General features: G+C 47.9%; 1 protein-coding gene across 8 annotated transcripts in view; it reads left to right on the top strand.

The window, feature by feature from the left end:
• PCNX1 (pecanex 1) overlaps positions 1 to 18,772 on the top strand; it is a 118,443-nt gene that overhangs the window by 20,170 nt on the left and 79,501 nt on the right. For all 8 annotated transcript variants that reach the window (XM_077262177.1, XM_077262195.1, XM_077262186.1 and 5 more), the window contains exons 2-4: positions 2,693 to 2,901; positions 3,468 to 3,573; positions 16,700 to 16,739. In XM_077262177.1, the coding sequence (XP_077118292.1) occupies positions 2,693 to 2,901; positions 3,468 to 3,573; positions 16,700 to 16,739 (355 nt within the window). The remainder of the gene's footprint in view (positions 1 to 2,692; positions 2,902 to 3,467; positions 3,574 to 16,699; positions 16,740 to 18,772) is intronic.

The raw sequence follows: 18,772 nt of genomic DNA, 5'->3' as shown, positions 1-18,772 counted from the left end.
AGCAGTGGTATATAGGGTAGGTGGGTATATAGGGGCAGGCAGCAGTGGTAGGTGGTATATAGGGCACGTAGCAGTGGTAGGTGGTATATAGGGGCAGGCAGCAGTGGTAGGTGGTATATAGGGGCAGGCAGCAGTGGTATATAGGGGCAGGCAGCAGTGGTATATAGGGTAGGTGGTATATAGGGGCAGGCAGCAGTGGTAGGTGGTATATAGGGCACGTAGCAGTGGTAGGTGGTATATAGGGGCAGGCAGCAGTGGTAGGTGGTATATAGGGGCTGGTAGCAGTGGTAGGTGGTATATAAGGGCTGGTAGCAGTGGTAGGTGGTATATAGAGGCAGGTAGCAGTGGTATATAGGGGCTGGTAGAAGTGGTAGGTGGTATATAGGGGCAGGCAGCAGTGGTAGATGCATAAGAAAATAAAAACTCTGTACTTACCTCCCGTCCTCTCCCAGGAAGTGCTGAGTCATGTTCAGGGCAGAGCAGTGTGACGATCTCCCTGCTGTGCTCTGAACAGGTCGGCAGTGATTGCAGCCTGTAATGTAATACTAAGCACAGGCTGCAATCACAGCTCCTCGCTGCAGATACTTACCTCGGCAGCAGCTTCTCCCTGGCAGCTTCTGCCATCTCATGCACTGAGCTGTGTGTGCGATGACAGAGGAAAATAAACAAAATGGCCGCGATCTCCTCTCACAGCTGTGATGTAGCAGCTCAGTGGGCATGGCCAAGTCACAGCTGAGAGGCAGGAGGAGATGGGGTCGGAGCCCGACCGTTGGCTCCTATGTACATGGCTGCCGTAAGTCAGGTGTGCAAGTGTCGTGCCCAGACACTTACACCCACGCTAATGAAAATGGCGGCCTCCAGTGGTGAATGTAAAAGTGAATAAATAAAAAAGTATGAAAGTAGTACATTTACTTTTGTATTAAAAATAATTGATTATATAATCAATAATTAATACAAAAACTAAAATCACGGCACCCTCCCTTTAAGACCGGACAACCACTTCAAGAACTGAGTCGTTTTTAATTTTCAGATTTACTTCTCGTTGCCTAGGTTACATACCACTCCCGCGATCTAGCTGCCGAACATGAGAAGTGTTTACAAGCTTTTTCCAAATGAAGTGGCTCGGGCGCAATGCTTACTCCCAATCCCAGCCTGCTTCAGTGCTCTTCTGACGCTGCAGAGGCAAAGCTCCCACATATATAGCAATGATAAATTACAGATGTGGTTGCTCCTGCTTCAGAAGATGGGACAATTCCTTTTAAGGGATAGAATAAGATTTCCTGAGTGTATTTGCTCATGGGGTTGGGGGGCATCCAGAATTTGGCCACTTTTTCTGTAGCTTTAAATATGGTTTCACAGAACATGTTATGGTCATCCGAAAGACCACCAAATATCGCCCTCCCCCAATAAATAACTGGGAGATGACCTTGGCTTATGTGATTCCATGACTTCCATCTAATATCCTTTGAAGCAAGGGTGGGGAATCTATCTTTTTTTTTTTTTTCCTCCTTTCCTTCTGCCAAGGGCCAGTTGGTTATTTATACTATCCTTCGTGGGCCATAAAAACTCTGCCCACAAAGTACACCCTGACTCTGGCACTGGTGTTAGGATGTAATCTTTCATTGCATGCCCTTCAATGTTCAGTAGTGAACACTGCACGTGTGTGCTAACAGAGCAAGAAGAAATTAAAGGGAATCTGTCACCCCCAAAATCGAAGGTGAGCTAAGCCCACCAGCATCAGGGGCTTATCTACAGCATTCTGGAATGCTGTAGATAAGCCCCCGATGTAACCTTAAAGATGAGAAAAAGAGGTTAGATTATACTCACCTGGGGGGGCGGTCCGGTCCGGGGCCTCCCATCTTCTTACGATGACGTCCTCTTCTTGTCTTCACGCTGCGGCGCAGGCGTACTTTGCCCTGTTGAGAGCAGAGCAAAGTACTGCAGTGTGCAGGTGCCAGGAAAGGTCAGAGAGGCCCAGCACCTGCGCACTGCAGTACTTTGCTCTGCCCTGAACAGGGCAGACAAAGTATGCCTGCGCCGGGTGCCGCGTCCTCTTCCTTCATTAGTGGTCCCAGCGCCTGCGCTGTTATGTTTTTGGGGGCATGCGCAGTTGCCCTGCCCTTCGATCTTACAGCACAGGCGCCGGGGACGCTAATGAAGGAAGAGGAGGCGGCGCGCAGAGGCCCTGGTGACGGCTGTGGTGTGTCTGTGTTAGGGGGGAAAGTCCTGCCCAGGTCTAATTCGAGGTATGAGGGGGTACATTATAAAATCGATTATTGCAGCGTTGGCAGGGACCAGAACTAAAAGAGCCACCTTGACAGAATGCAGCATTAGTGCTTCACAAGGTGGCTCTTTTAGTTAAAACCGCCTGGGGGGGTGACAGGTTCCCTTTAAAGGGAGTCCGTCACCCCTCATATGCAGTGGCATAGAAGACTTAGCCTGGCCTGGATCAGACTGTGAAGAGAAAAAAAAAGAAAATTTTACCTTTTGACGTTTAGGATTTAGTTTCCAGTGGAAATTAAATTGATAGATATTCTCTTTTTGGGTGTGCACCAAAGCCTAAAATAATACTTCTATGGGTCCTTTTAAAGTCTACAGATTTCCAACTACTTTCTACAAATTTGATTTGTAGCTTGTTTTTCTTTTTGCAATTGTTATTTTATATCTTACACTTTTTTTTGTTCCCCTACAGGCACTTACCTCTTCTCTGGTGATTGTAGCTGTGTACTGCCCCGTGGTTGCAGCTGTTTTCATAGTGTTAAAGCTTGTGAACTACCGACTACACAGGGCCCTGGATGAAGGAGAAATTGTGGAGAGGAGCGCCAGCGAGTTGACGGAGAGGGTCGCAAAGGCAGAACGTAGTGACAGCTCGGCCAGAAGAGAAGACAGCAATGGACCTGGGTAAAAGGGCATCTGTTCTGATGCTGCATGCTTTGTACATTGCAAAGGCGCATTTAAATAAGTTTTCTGGTCATATCGTTAGGATATGTGAACATTATAAGATTATTGGGGGGGAGGGGTCTGACACACAGCACCTCTATTAATCAGGTGTTTTCTTACACTAATATGTACTGCAAAAGTGGTGCTGAAATGCTGGGTTTCAGATCATACTGAAATTTACAGAACTGCTGAAAAGCAAGAAGTCAATCTTAGTGGGAACTTGGGGTACACCAGTGCGCCGTTGGTTGATATGAGTGGATATTTTGTGTTGTAATGTGATTTTTTTTTTTTTTTTTTTTGCAACTAGGAAAAAATGAGACGAGTGCACAGGCAAGAAGTGTTATTATAGGGGCCCATGGGTAACTTTTGAACGCCACTTAATGACAAGGGTTTAGATATTTAGCGGTGTTTTACTTTTTATTTAGCATTTATGCTAGCTCTCCTTTAATATCTTTTTACCTTGTAAATCAATTTTCATCACTGTTCACAACATTCTTATAATAAACCTCTTTTGTTTCCTCTGTCAGCGACCCCGGTGGAGGGATTGAGATGTCAGAGTTTGTAAGAGAAGCCACCCCTCCTGTTGGATGCAGCTCACGTAATTCCTATTCCGGGTTGGACCCAAGTAACCAGGTATAAACCACACTCGCCAAAAAACTTAGTACCTATAAATTTAAGGTTCGGTTCCCACTAAGGATTTTTGGTGAGTATTTTACACTGCGTATTTTAGAAAAAATGCAAGTAATCAATTTTACTTAATCGGTGCAGAAAATCTGCAACATAAAAGCTCATTGTGTGAATGTAGCCTAAAGTGGATATCAAATAAAGTTTTGATATGCAAGCTTAAAAACCCAAACATTTGCTGTGCAAATAAACGATAAAGCTTTATAAATGCAATTATACACTAATTTTATTATGTTATTTAATGTCATGCTAAAATAAGGTGTGCATTGCCATTAGCACAGCAGCTGATGTGGCATGCCCCAGTAAGGGCTCTGCTGATGGACTTCTCCTGAGTAAACAGGACACTTTTTGCACTTTTGACGTGTACAAATAAAACTCAAATTACTAAACGATAAATCTACACTAATACCTAGATACTTTCTTAAAGTAGATACTTGCCCCGTGGTCAAAATGCTATACCGCACTTAATAAACGCAGGCACCTTCATACCATTTTGCTTCAGAATGATTCTCCGGTGCCGGTAGCGGGCGGTCGTGTGACTTCAAGTTTGCGATTTGAACACTTCCGGCCACATTCCGACTAGACTTGGTCTCAATATGCTCGCATTGCGCCAAGCAAGGCATGACTAGCCATCATGTGACCTCGTGAATGCAAATCAAAAACATACTTAGGTTCACGAGCCCGACACCAGAGCATCCTTCCAGCGCACAGTTTGAGGGGCCTATAGATGAATCTCTCAACCACCCTCTACAAATTTGGCCATTAAAAAAAAAAAAAAAAAAAAACTTGAACACTTTTATTATATTTAATATGGTGTTCAGTAAGTTTTAACCCTACAGGTGCTAAACATAATCAATTGGAAAGTGGAATGAATAAATTCCTTTACTCTGTCGCCTCATTGGGGGACACAGGACCATGGGTGTTATGCTGCTGTCCACTAGGAGGCGACACTATGCATAATCTGAAAAAGATTAACTGTGGCTCCTCCTGTGCAGTAAACACCCCTGGACGGTATCAGCCTTCTCCAGTTTTTGCTTAGTGTCGCATAGGAGGCACACCTAAAAGATTTTTACTCTGTTTTTTCCGACGGGATTACAGATGAAGAAAAGAGGGTCTCCTGTGAGACTCCCGGCATGGCTCCTTCCTCGGCCCCCTATTATTGGGTGCCCAGTTGAAGTAGAGATGGCTATTCCCCATGTTGCTCCTTCCCCAGTCCCTCGGGTGCTGGTTCGAAGTCGAGACCCCCCTCCTTCCCCAATTCCTTTTGGTTTCTGGGTTGAGGTCGAGGCGAGGATAAAGGCCCCTGAAGGTGACAACAGCACCCTCCCTATCCCCCTCTGGGGGTATTAGGTTGAGACACCTCAGGTAGGGCCTGTACAGGCAGCATTCTACAGCTCCCAGCAATGGGCCAGCACACTGCGCCTGCATCCAGGGACCCCAGCCCAGCTGCGGGCTCCTGTTGGGGCTGGGGGGAGTGCAGGCAGGCATGGCACATACAGACACAGGGCTCCCTGCGCCCCTGTCTCTGCGGCAGCACCAGCTCTATACTGCCTCAGGGAGACCCCTACCGGGCTCCCCCTTCCGCTTATAGCCCCACCGCCATCCTGCCTTTAAATCCGGAGGGGACCGGTTCAGATCCGACCCCCTCCCGGACTTTTGCGCCGGCCTGGAGCCCTTCTGGGCCTCAGGCATCTAATTTAGGCCCCGGCTTCGGCCTAGCTGAAGCTGCCGCCTCCTCTCCGCCCCCCGGATGACAAATATGACACTCTACAGTGTCATAAAGGGGGTGGATCGAGACAGAAAGGGCGCGTTTTTACACAGCCTTACTGCCTTTTTCCAGCTCTTCGCCCCCTTCTCCTTTCCTCCCTGTCTCAGCAGCCATTTTCGGCTGCAGATTAACCCTGCATCTCCCGGTCTGCAGGACCAGGCAGCCAGTCTCCGGGGGGCACAGGACTGTGGATCTTTGGCGCTGGACCTAGGGGCACACTGGTGGGGTAAGATCACAGCTGGGTTTTTTACTCAGCTGTGAATCCATATTACCTATAAGGCTCCCCTATAGGTTTCTCTACCCCTGTAAGGTCCTCTGCTGGCAGCACTTCTGCACTCTGTGCACTATGCGGGGCTCAAGGTCCAAGAGAACCAGGCAGAACTGGTATTATGCATTCTGCACAGCCTGCGGGACCGCTCTCCCCAGTAGTAGCACGTACCCGCATTGTCAGAACTATATACAAACTAATGTGTCGGAGCCCCAAGAAGCCCCTGCCACCAATGCCTCGGTGTCTAATGCCACGCAGGAATGGGCTACTCAGATATCGCAATCTATGACGCAGTCTATAGATAACCTAACCTCCACATTGCTTCAGGCTCTGCAGGGTCTTGCCCCGGCTATGACCGTTACCCAGCAAAGGGAGAGCTTGACTCAGGAACAAGATGACCCTGGCACATCCACGTCTAGGTCAGGACGCAAGCGGACCCATAGATCAAGTTCATCTGCGTCATCCCATAGCACACGGTCATCCCCCTCTAGGGAGAGACACCGTAGCTCCAGGTAATCTACACCGTCCCATTCCAGGTACAGACAATGCAGATCTCCGCAATCCCCGACCAGAGAAGGCCTCCTCCCCAGCCCACTCAGCAGGGGACGCCTCAGTGATACACAGGATTCTGAAGGCATCTGCGACTCTGACTCAGACAGAGAACACGGAGGGGTCCCTGATCCCAGTCCCTCCTAGCAATACAGCGCTAGTTGAGGACATAATTTCATCCATCCATCGGGTGCTGGACACCTCTGAAGCCGCCTAAGGTTTTCTCTAACCACCCAGAGTTTAAGGCGATCCTTAAAAAGCAGCTCACAGCCTGAGAAAAAATTAGCTAATCGCAAATATCTGGAGGCGAGGTACCCCTTCCCACAGAAGGACACCAAGGAATGGACAGATCCACCTGAAGTGGACCCCCCAGTCTCTAGGCTAGCAGCACAGACTCTCCTTTCACTGCCAGATAGCTCAACCCTCAGGGACGCAGCAGACCGGCAGGTAGAACGCATGGCTCGTTCAATTTTTCGAGGCAGCAGGGGCATCCCTGGCTCCCGCGTTCGCCTCCGTTTGGGCTGCCAAGGCCATTCTGGCCTGGGCAAAGAATTTACAAGCTCTCCAAGCATCTGCTCCTGAGCTGTCGGGCCAAGCGGTTCAAATAGCAGTTGTAGCAGACTACATGCTCCATGCAGCTCTGGATTCAGCAAGGGGAGTAGCGGGGATAGCATCAAACGCCATCACGATTCGGCGTATCCTCTGGCTGCGGGAATGGAAAGCGGACGCAGCCTCGAAGTCCCTCACGCACCTCCCCTACCTCAGTGGGAGACTTTTCGGTGAACAGTTGGACACTATGATATCCAACGCCACCGGGGGTAAGAGTACTTCTCTTCCCCAACTGAAACCTAAACGCACTTACAAGAAGCGTAACCAAACTCTATTCCGATCATTTCGGAATTCCTCCGGCTGGTCCGTCTCGCGTCCAGCACAAAATCGTAACCGTTCCCCACGCAGGGACAACTCGCGTTCGACGCAAAGGTCGGACAAGACCTGGCAGTCAAAAGCAGGCCAGCCTAAGCCCAGAGGAGGAAAATCTCAGACTTTCTCCTCATCATGACTCACGGACTCCGAAAGACACCACACCAGTAGGCGGACGACTTTTGCTCTTTCATCAAGTCTGGCTGCCTATTACAGAAGACATGGGTCATGGAACTAGTGTCTTCCGGATACAAAATAGACTTCACCTCCAACCCACCGGACCGATTCTTCCTCTCTGTCCCCCCAAAACCGCCAGCCAAGGCTCGTGCCTACCACCAAGCGGTCTCCTCGCTTTTTCAAGCAGGAGTCATAGTACCGGTACCCACGATCTACCGCTTCCGAGGGTTCTACTCCAATCTGTTCGTAGTTCCCAAGAAAGGAGGCAGCGTACGGCCCATACTAGACCTAAAACAGCTCAACAAATATGTACGGGTCCGTCATTTCCGCATGGAGTCCCTTCGGTCCATCATTGCGTCCATGGAGAAGGGAGAATATCTCGCCTCCATAGACATACAAGACGCATACCTGCATATACCCATTGCACCTGCCCATCAGAGGTTTCTCAGGTTCGCAATAGGCCAGGACCACTACCAATTTGTGGCTCTCCCTTTCGGACTCGCCACGGCTCCCAGAGTGTTCACCAAGGTCATGGCAGCCACCATGGACGTCCTGCACTCCAGAGGCATAGTAGTCGTTCCATACCTGGACGATCTACTCATCAAGGCTCCCACCTTCAAGGACTGCGAGCTTAGCGTCTCAATCACAACCGATACTCAGTCGCATGGGCTGGTTAATCAACCTACAAAAGTCATCACCAACCCTGAGTCAGTCCCTGACCTTACTGGGAATGTTATTCAACACCTCCAGGGGTCTAGTGCTCCTTCCCAAGGACAAGGCACTGGCTCTCCGACTAGCAGTTCGCACCCTCCTCCGCAAACCCCCTCGATCTCTCCGGTTTGCCATGAGAGTCCTCGGCAAGATGGCAGCAGCAATAGAAGCTGTCCCATTTGCCCAGTTTCACCTCAGACCTCTCCAACTAGCCATTCTCAAGTCCTGGGACAGGAATCCCTTTTCTCTCGACAGGGAGTTCCATCTAACGTCGTCAACCAGGAGGTCCCTGCACTGGTGGCTCAAGCCAACCTCGCTAGCAAAGGGGAAATCCTTTCTCACAGGTCAATGGAAGGTTCTGACCACCGACGCGAGCCTGACTGGTTGGGGTGCAGTGCACCTACACCACAGGGCACAGGGCAAGTGGTCCCCAGTGGAAGCGACCATGCCCATCAACATCCTGGAAATTCGTGCCATCCTTCTGGCATTGAGGGCCTTCCATCACTTACTGGCAGCCTCTCACATCAGAATACAGTTGGACAATGCCACGGCTGTGGCATATGTGAATCACCAAGGGGGGACCCGCAGTACCCAGGCGATGCGAGAAGTGTCACACATCCTCCGCTGGGCGGAGGACACAAGGTCGGTTCTTTCGGCGGTCCACATTCCGGGTGTGGACAACTGGGAAGCAGACTTCCTCAGCCGACAAGGAATAGACTCGGGAGAGTGGTCTCCATCCCGAAATTTTTCAACAGATCTGTTTCCGCTGGGGGACCCCGGATGTGGACCTAATGGCATCCCACTTCAATGCCAAGGTCTCCAACTTCATGGCCAGAACACACGATCCGCGGTCGCTCGGAGCAGACGCTCTGGTTCAGGACTGGACCCAGTTCCAGCTTCTGTATATTTTTCCTCCTCTCCCCCTGATATCCAGAGTGGTGAGGAAGATCAAACAAGAGGGAGTTCCAACCATCTTAATTGCACCGGACTGGCCCAGACGCACATGGTACGCCGACATCGTACAACTCACAGCAGACGCCCCCTGGCGTCTCCCCGACCGCCACGATCTTCTATCACAAGGCCTGTTCTACCACCAGAACTCAGGGGCTCTCAATTTGACGACATGGCCCTTGAGACCTGGGTTCTAACCCAGGCAGGGCTCTCGACGGATGTCATTGGAACCATGATCAGAGCACGGAAACCAGCCTCTGCCAAGATTTATTACTGTACCTGGAAAGCTTTCTTTACCTGGTGCGAATCTCGTGGCCAGATCCCACTCCCTTATTCCCTACCCAAAGTACTTGGTTTTCTCCAATCGGGTCTGGAGGCCAGGCTGTCATTGGGCTCGCGTAAGAGCCAGGTGTCAGCCCTCTCAGTGCTTTTTCAAAGACGCATTGCTACCAAGCCGCAAGTAAGGACTTTCCTTCAGGGGGTTTCCCGATTTGGTTCCCCCTTACAGACGACCACTAGAAACGTGGGTCCTTAACCTGGTCCTGACAGCATTGTAGGAACCACCCTTCGAACCTCTTAAGGAGGTCCCGCTCCGCCTTCTTTCCCAGAAGGTGGTTTTCCTGGTGGCAATCACCTCGCTACGCAGGGTGTCTGAACTTTTCAGACAGCACTCTCCTGCAGATGGCCCTTCCTGGCTTTTCACCAGGACAAGGTAGTTCTTCGTACGGTCCCATCCTTCCTTCCGAAGGTTGCGTCCGACTTCCACCTCAATGAGGAAATTTCACTACCATCCCTTTGTCCGGTTCCGGTTCATAGAGTGGAGAAGGCTCTGCATACGCTTGACCTTGTCAGGGCATTGCGTATATACGTGTCTAGGACTGCGTCCTTCTGGAGGTCTGATTCTCTTTTCCTCCTTCCGGAAGGCGGCTACAAGGGTCTGCCAGCTTCCAAAGCTACCCTTGCCAGGTGGATCAAATCCTCCATACAAGAGGCCTACCGCCTTAAGAATTCTCATCTTCCAGCCGGTATTACGGCACACTACACGGGCGGTAGGGGCCTCCTGGGCCATTCGGCACCAGGCTTCGGCACAACAAGTGTGTAAGGCGGCCACTTGGACTAGCTTACACACGTTTACTAAACACTACAGGGTTCATACCCAGTCCTCAGCGGACGCGAGCCTGGGTAGATGTGTCCTGCAGGCGGCGGTGCCCTAAGTATAGGGGCCTGTCTGCACAATATTCGTCCATTGCTTCCCACCCAGGGACTGCTTTAGGACGTCCCATGGTCCTGTGTCCCCCAATGAGGCGACATAGTAAAGGAGATTTTTGTGTACTCACCGTAAAATCTCTTTCTCTTAGCCTCTAATTGGGGGACACAGCTCCCACCCTGTTGCCCTTTCCTGGCCGTTGTAACTGTTGAGTTCTCATATTGTTTTCTTGAGCTCGTACATAGTTGCCTTCTTACAGGCATAATTATGTTATTCATGTTGCGTTCCTCCTACTGCTTTTGCACAAAACTGGAGAAGGCTGATGCCGTCCAGGGGTGTATACTGCACAGGAGGAGCCACAGTTAATCTTTTTCAGATTATGCGTAGTGTCGCCTCCTAGTGGACAGCAGCATAACACCCATGGTCCTGTGTCCCCCAATTAGAGGCTAAGAGAAAGAGATTTTACGGTGAGTACACAAAAATCTCCTTTTTTTTTTTTCTCTTTAAAATATATAATTTTAGCTCCCAAGTTCATTATCAAAAGGAGAAATAGAAGAAAAAAAAACACCCCACAAGTCTCTGCATTTTTTTTTACCCTATATATGGACCAGGGGTATTTCCGTTTTTGCGTTTTTATTTTTTGCTCTCCTTCTTCCCATGGCCATATCTTTTTTTTTTTTTTTTTCCGTCAATATGGCCATGTGAGGGCTTGTTTTTTGCGGGACGAGTTGTAATTTTGAATGGCACCATTGATTTTACAGTTGCAGTTGTCTGATTGCTTGTGCTACATAGAGCAGGGCTACAGCCCTGCTCTATGTAGCAGATATGCTCACTTGCTATGAGCGCTGACCGCTACAATGACGACCATAGGGGTCTCATGACCCTGGGTTGTCATGCCAACCAATCGGCGACCTGCGGTCATGTGACATGGGCGCCAATGGGAGGAGGTAATGACGTGCTTCCTGCTCATGCATGTGAAATGCCACTGTCAGTTTGACAGTGGCATTTAACATGTTAACAGCTGCAGGTAGATCGCGTTTCCACCTGTGGCTGTTAGGGGCACGTGTCAGCTGATCAGATCAGCTGTCATGTGCTGGAAAAGGTGCGGGCTCCAGCAAGGAGCCCGCACCAGACAGGTGGAGGTGTCTAATGACGGACTCTGTTAGTCATTGGATGTTAAAGGGAACCTGTCACCTCCAAAATGTAAGTTGAGCTAAGCCCACCGCCATCAGGGGCTTATCTACAGCATTCTGGAATGCTGTTCCGAGGCCTCCTATCTTCTTACGATGACATCCTCTTGTCTTCACGCTCCGGCGTAATTTGTCTGCCCTGTTGAGGGCAGAGCAAAGTACTGCAGTGCGTAGGCGCCGGGAAAGGTCAGAGAGGCCCAGCGCCTACGCACTGCAGTACTTTACGCTGCCCTCAACAGGGCAGACAAAGTATGCCTGCGCCGGAGCCGCAGCGTGAAGACAAGAGGAGGACATAATCGTAAGAAGATGGGAGGCCCCGGACCGCGACGCCCATCGGACCGGACCGCAGCGGGACCGCCCCTGGGTGAGTATAATCTAACATCTTTTTCTCATCTTTCAGGATACATCGGGGGCTTATCTACAGCATTCCAGAATACTGTAGATAAGCCCCTGATGCCAGTTAGCTCAACTTCCATTTGGGGGGTGACAGGTTCCCTTTAAGGGGTTAAAAGGAATGTGTGTGTGTGTGTGCGCTGGCACTATATCCCAGCACCTTACCTCACTTGCAGAGCCCCTGAGGTAATGGCATGGAGGAAACAACCTTTCTCCCCAAAAGTGACCTCCGTTTTGGGAAAAAATACCCCTCAATGCATTTATCAAGCAGTGTAGTAACTATTTGGAATGTCATCTATATTATATCTCTATCAAAATTAGCAATTTTTTTTAAATCTTCCCCTTGATGTTGACAGTATGACAACAAAATTGTATATATCTATTTTTTTTTTTTGTGTTGATATATTCTCAAACCAGAACTATTAACTTTTTTACATATTTTTTTTCAGTGACCAAGTGCATCAGAGCTTGCTGTTTTCCAGGACCTACTAATTTTAGTTTAATTTTGGGGCTCATAACTTTTTGACTTGTTTCTTATTCTATGTTTTTAGGCAAAGTGACCAAAAATGAGCAATTCTGGCTTTTTTTTCCTTTTTTATGGCATTCACCTGATTTAGTAATCAGACCGCGATTCATCAGTTTTTTAGCAGTACCATCAGAGATTGGTCCGTGCATCAGTTTTTACTATGTTTGGTCATTTTCATCCATATTTTTTCTTGGTTGAAAAAAAATAAATTGATGGAGGTTTCTCACTCTGCCTATCAAACAGTCCGTGAAAACTGGATAACTCACGGATGGCATCGTACTGCTGACCAATTTTTATTTTTTTTGTATATAATATTTCCCTAGGATGCATAGAATTGCATTGTCAATGTCTGACAACTCTCTGTGCTTTTGTACACACCACTTGGTCTAAGGAAAAAATCTGACACATTAAATACCCTGTAGACTTATCATATGTACAACTGCCATCTAGGAAAATGCGGATAGTATTCGTACAAGAAAAACTGACGTGCGAAAGAATACTAAGTGACAGGCTAGTTTTATTGTCTCGGCCATAACAAACGTGCAGGGTTTTTGTTTTATTTTTCTAAACTTTTTTTTTTTGTTTGGTAGTGTGATTAAGGGTACCGTCTCACTATACGATTTACCAACGATCACGACCTGCGATACGACCTGGCCGTGATCGTTGGTAAGTCGTTGTGTGGTCGCTGGAGAGCTGTCACACAGACAGCTCTCCAGCGACCAACGATGCCGAGGTTCGCTGGTAACCAGGGTAAACATCGGGTTACTAAGCGCAGGGCCGCGCTTAGTAACCCGATGTTTACCGTGGTTACCAGCGTAAAAGTAAAAAAAACCAAACCGTACATACTCACCATCTGATGTCCGTCAGGTCGCTTGCCGTCTGCTTCCCGCTCTGACTGAGATCCGGCCGTACAGTGAGAGCAGAGCACAGCGGTGACGTCACCGCTGTGATCTGCTCTCACTTTCCGGCCGGCAGACAGTCAGAGCGGGAAGCAGACGGCAAGGGACCTGACGGACATCAGATGGTGAGTATGTACGGTTTTTTTTTTTTTACTTTTACGCTGGTAACCACGGTAAACATCGGGTTACTAAGCGCGGCCCTGCGCTTAGTAACCCGATGTTTACCCTGGTTACAAGCGAACGCATCGCTGGATCGCTGTCACACACAACGATCCAGCGATGACAGCGGGAGATCCAGCGACGAAAGAAAGTTTCAAACGATCTGCTACGACGTACGATTCTCAGCAGGGTCCCTGATCGCTGCTGCGTGTCAGACACTGCGAGATCGTAACGATATCGCTAGAACGTCACGAATCGTGCCGTCGTAGCGATGAAAATGCCACTGTGTGATGGTACCCTTACTTTGACTCTTTTAACAAGGACAGCAGGAGATCACACATCCTCTCTCTCCTGTCCCTGCAGCCGGGTCGGCTCTCCCACACCTTTTACTTCAGTGAGGGTCATTTAATCAACCTGTATCTCAACATGGATTGTGGCTACAAGAGTCAGTCATCCAGCCATGATGCTAAGGCCGGAGTGACACTAGAGAGGAATACGGACTAGTGCAATGCGAGAAAACATCGCAGCACTCGGACCACTGTTAATCTATGGGGCAGCTCCCATCACCGTTTTTTGTTTCTCGGCTGTATTGGCGAGACTCTGCCGATATACACTTGCTGCGATTTGCAGCGTATATAGGCCGAGTCTCGCCAATAGAAGTCTATGGGTGCGAGTAAAAACAAACACAACACGGACCATCCGTGTGACTTGTGAGAAATAGCACACATTTTCCTCATTTCAGCCCATTAAGCCATTAAATTCAATGCGGAAAAGCAGTGATAAATGTAAAGCCATACGGATGTCATACGGTTACATAGGTGTGAGGAAATTGCATCATCGCATTGCCAACAGATTACATACGGATCTCCATACTGAGGACATTGGTGCGATTCTCGGCTGATGGAATCGGACCGATTTTTCATCCAGCAAGTGTGACTCCAGCCTCAGCTCGAAAATGGGACCAGAACTGTCGCTGTAGTCACCACAGATTCCTAAATATCACAGGTTACTGTGAGACACATACAGTGCCTACAAGTAGTATTCAACCCCCTGCAGATTTAGCAGGTTTACACATTTGGAATTAACTTGGCATTGTGACATTTGGACTGTAGATCAGCCTGGAAGTGTGAAATGCACTGCAGCAAAAATGAATGTTATTTCTTTGTTTATTTTTTTTTTTAAATTGTGAAAAGTCTTTTCAGAGGGTCATTTATTATTCAACCCCTCAACCCACCAGAATTCTGTTTGGTTCCCCTAAAGTATTAAGAAGTAGTTCAGGCACAAAGAACAATGAGCTTCACATGTTTGGATTAATTATCTCTTTTTCCAGCCTTTTCTGACTATTTAAGACCCTCCCCAAACTTGTGAACAGCACTCATACATGGGAAAGACAAAGGAGCATTCCAAGGCCATCAGAGACAAGATCGTGGAGGGTCACAAGGCTGGCAAGGGGTACAAAACCCTTTCCAAGGAGTTGGGCCTACCTGTCTCCACTGTTGGGAGCATCATCCGGAAGTGGAAGGCTTATGGAACTACTGTTAGCCTTCCACGGCCTGGACAGCCTTTGAAAGTTTCCTCCCGTGCCGAGGCCAGGCTTGTCCGAAGAGTCAAGGCTAACCCAAGGACAACAGGGAAGGAGCTCCGGGAAGATCTCATGGCAGTGGGGACATTGGTTTCAGTCAATACCATAAGTAACGTACTCCACCGCAATGGTCTCCGTTCCAGACGAGCCCGTAAGGTACCTTTACTTTCAAAGCGTCATGTCAAGGCTCGTCTACAGTTTGCTCATGATCACTTGGAGGACTCTGAGACTGACTGGTTCAAGGTTCTCTGGTCTGATGAGACCAAGATCGAGATCTTTGGTGCCAACCACACACGTGACGTTTGGAGACTGGATGGCACTGCATACGACCCCAAGAATACCATCCCTACAGTCAAGCATGGTGGTGGCAGCATCATGCTGTGGGGCTGTTTCTCAGCCAAGGGGCCTGGCCATCTGGTCCGCATCCATGAAAAGATGGATAGCACGGCCTACCTGGAGATTTTGGCCAAGAACCTCCGCTCCTCCATCAAGGATCTTAAGATGGGTCGTCATTTCATCTTCCAACAAGACAACGACCCAAAGCACACAGCCAAGAAAACCAAGGCCTGGTTCAAGAGGCAAAAAATCAAGGTGTTGCAGTGGCTTAGTCAGTCTCCTGACCTTAACCCAATTGAAAACTTGTAGAAGGAGCTCAAGATTAAAGTCCACATGAGACACCCAAAGAACCTAGATAACTTGGAGAAGATCTGCATGGAGGAGTGGGCCAAGATAACTCCAGAGACCTGTGCCGGCCTGATCAGGTCTTATAAAAGACGATTATTAGCTGTAATTGCAAACAAAGGTTATTCCACAAAATATTAAACCTAGGGGTTGAATAATAATTGACCCACACTTTTATGTTTAAAATTTATAAAAATTTAACTGAGCAACAAAACTTTTTGGTTTGTAAGATTTATGCATCTGTTAATAAATCCTGCTCTTGTTTGAAGTTTGAAAGCTCTAACTTATTTGCATCTTATTAAACCTGCTAAATCTGCAGGGGGTTGAATACTACTTGTAGGCACTGTATGCAGCCCTCACTATAACCTCTGTTCTATTGGGCTAGGTCGTGACTAGAACGGCTACTTTGACCTTACTTTGAAGCTGAGAATCTCTGTAGCAGGAATCCAGGCTGAGCCATGGCTATTAGCTGCCAGGTGTAACTCGTACATCGTTAGCTAATGAATTGCCTTCCTGCAAGGACATAAAATATATGAAAAAGCACAACAAGGCCCAGAGATCTTTGCAATTACTGTCTGCTATAAAGACCATAAAGGCCAAACCCCTTTACCCAAGTCCCAGCCATAAATGTAATAACTGCTGATTGCTGTGAGTGACAAAGGGGTTGTCAAATACTTTAATATGTTGATGACCTGTCCTTAGGATAGGTTATCAATACCAGATTGGTGGGGGTGTAGTTCCCGATAACAGCCAGATGTTGAGATCCCTTGTGGAGCTGCATAGTTCCCATCAGCTGTCGAGTGGCTGCAGCAGGCTACCGCAGACTCATCTCTATTCGAATGAATGAGTCTGGTCTGCAGTACCCCGCTGTGGCCACTATATAGTTGGCGGAGCTTTTCTGTGCTGCAGCTAATCACAATGGGCTGCCATCGGCACTGGAAACTGCTGATCGGTGCTTATTCCACCCCATTAATAAGGATAGGTCATCAATATAAAAGTTGTGGGCAACTCCGTTAATAAATGTAGGTTTTTACAACCAACCTTTACCATATACCTTTTGATTACATTATTTCTTTGTTTCCCCACTCCACAGGTTGGGATGTCTAGATATGGAGCTGCGTCTACAAGTAAAGGTAAGAGTTATTAACTTTAGTTTGGATTGGCTCATAATATTTTCCAGTTTGATTAATAACTTGTTTAACTCCCTGCGTTTGAGGAAAAACATTCCAGTTTTGAACATGACATTCAGTGACTACATCAGAAGACCACAAATAAGTAGTGTTAAGGTACCTTCACACTGAACAACTTAACAACGATAACGATAGCGATCCGTGACGTTGCAGCGTCTTGGATAGCGATATCGTTGTGTGACACGCAGCAGCCATCAGGATCCTGCTGTGACATCGTTGGTCGGAGCTAGAAGGCCAGCACCTTATTTTGTCGCTGGATCACCCGCTGACATCGCTGAGTCGGCGTGTGTGATGCCGATTCAGCGATGTCTTCACTGGTAACCAGGGTAAACATCGGGTTACTAAGCGCAGGGCCACGCTTAGTAACCCGATATTTACCCTGGTTACCATTGTAAATGTAAAAAAAAACAAACACTACATACTTACATTCCGGTGTCTGTCGCGTTCCCCGTTCTGCTTCCCTGCACTGTGTCAGCGCCGGCCGGCCGTAAAGCAGAGCACAGCGGTGACGTCACCGCTCTGCTTTACGGCCGGCGCTTACACAGTGCAGGGAGCGGACGCCGGGGAACGCGAAAGACACCGGAATGTAAGTATGTAGTGTTTGGTTTTTTTACATTCACACTGGTAACCAGGGTAAACATCGGGTTACTAAGCGCGGCCCTGCGCTTAGTAACCCGATTTTTACCCTGGTTACCCGGGGACTTCGGCATCGTTGGTCGCTGGAGAGACGTCTGTGTGACAGCTCCAGCGACCACACAACGACGAAACAGCGACGCTGCAGCGATCGGCATCGTTGTCTATATCGCTGCAGCGTCGCTTAATGTGACGGTACCTTTAGGGTAAGTTCACACTAGGCATTTTTTGAGTTTTTTTTTTTTTTTTTTTCTGCAGCAAAGAAGCTGTAGAAAAAAAACATGCTTTTCTTGCATTTTTGGCATGCTTAGATCTCTGTTGTGCCTGCTGATAACGTTTAGTGCAAAAAAAAAAAAGAAAAACAAGTTCTATTCTACAGAATCAGTTTTTGGCACAAAACGCTGCAATACCGGATGCTTGCATTTTTGCTGCGGATGTTCAGTGTCTTTTTCACCACCCATTCGTGTGAATGGGTGAAAAACTCTGAAAAAAACATGAGCGATATGCTCTATTGTGCAAAAAAACATGCTGAGCACAAAATCTTGGTGACAAAAACCAATGTGTGTGCATGAGATTTCTGAAATCTTAGATATAGCTGGTACTGTAAAACGCAGCTGAAAATTTGCATTAAAAAACGCCAAGTGTGAACAACTTACCCTTAGTGCAACCAAGGACTTGCTGGAATACTCTCCTCTGAAGCACCTGGGTCAAGCAAGTTAGGAAGAGAGAGATCTTGACAAATACTCAGCAAAAATTGAAATCTTCATGATAGACTTAAGAAAGTGTTGCTAGAACAGTAGCGGAAATTAAGTTATTAAAGACCCTAGGAAGGAGGAAACTCCAGACCATATGGTCCACCTAATGAAGTTTATAAGAGAACATCTTGAGGAAGTGTGCTTAATATGATCTATTAAAGAGGAACTCCTCCGGTGCCCGTCTTGGAGCTCTAAAATGTTTTCACAAGTCGACAGATGCCCCAATATCTTGGGGATCTATTCAGTAAAGTGGGGTGATCCCCCGCTTAGTCACTGATGGAGATCAATGTGGATTTGTTACAAAGGAAATATACAGCAAATGCAGCCTGCATGTTGGTTAATATGTCTGTTGGTACATGTGTAAGTTTACAGTGTATAGATGCAGTCACAATATTCTGTATTGTGGATTGGAGAGTACAAAAATGGCCCTAATATGTGTCCGTCAGGGAGGGTTGCTTTTATTTTACCTAGAGTGTGTGGGAGTAGACAAAGATTGTCCTTTTCCCCTTGCTCCTGGGCAATAGCTCACTTAGTAATTAAGGTTAGGGACAGTGAGAAGATAGGTGGGTTCCGGGTAAGGTGTAAAAT

Source organism: Ranitomeya variabilis, chromosome 1 (assembly GCF_051348905.1).
Source record: "Ranitomeya variabilis isolate aRanVar5 chromosome 1, aRanVar5.hap1, whole genome shotgun sequence".
In the NCBI taxonomy this organism is placed as follows: Eukaryota; Metazoa; Chordata; class Amphibia; order Anura; family Dendrobatidae; genus Ranitomeya; species Ranitomeya variabilis.
This window is presented reverse-complemented; position numbering and strand designations above follow the sequence as displayed.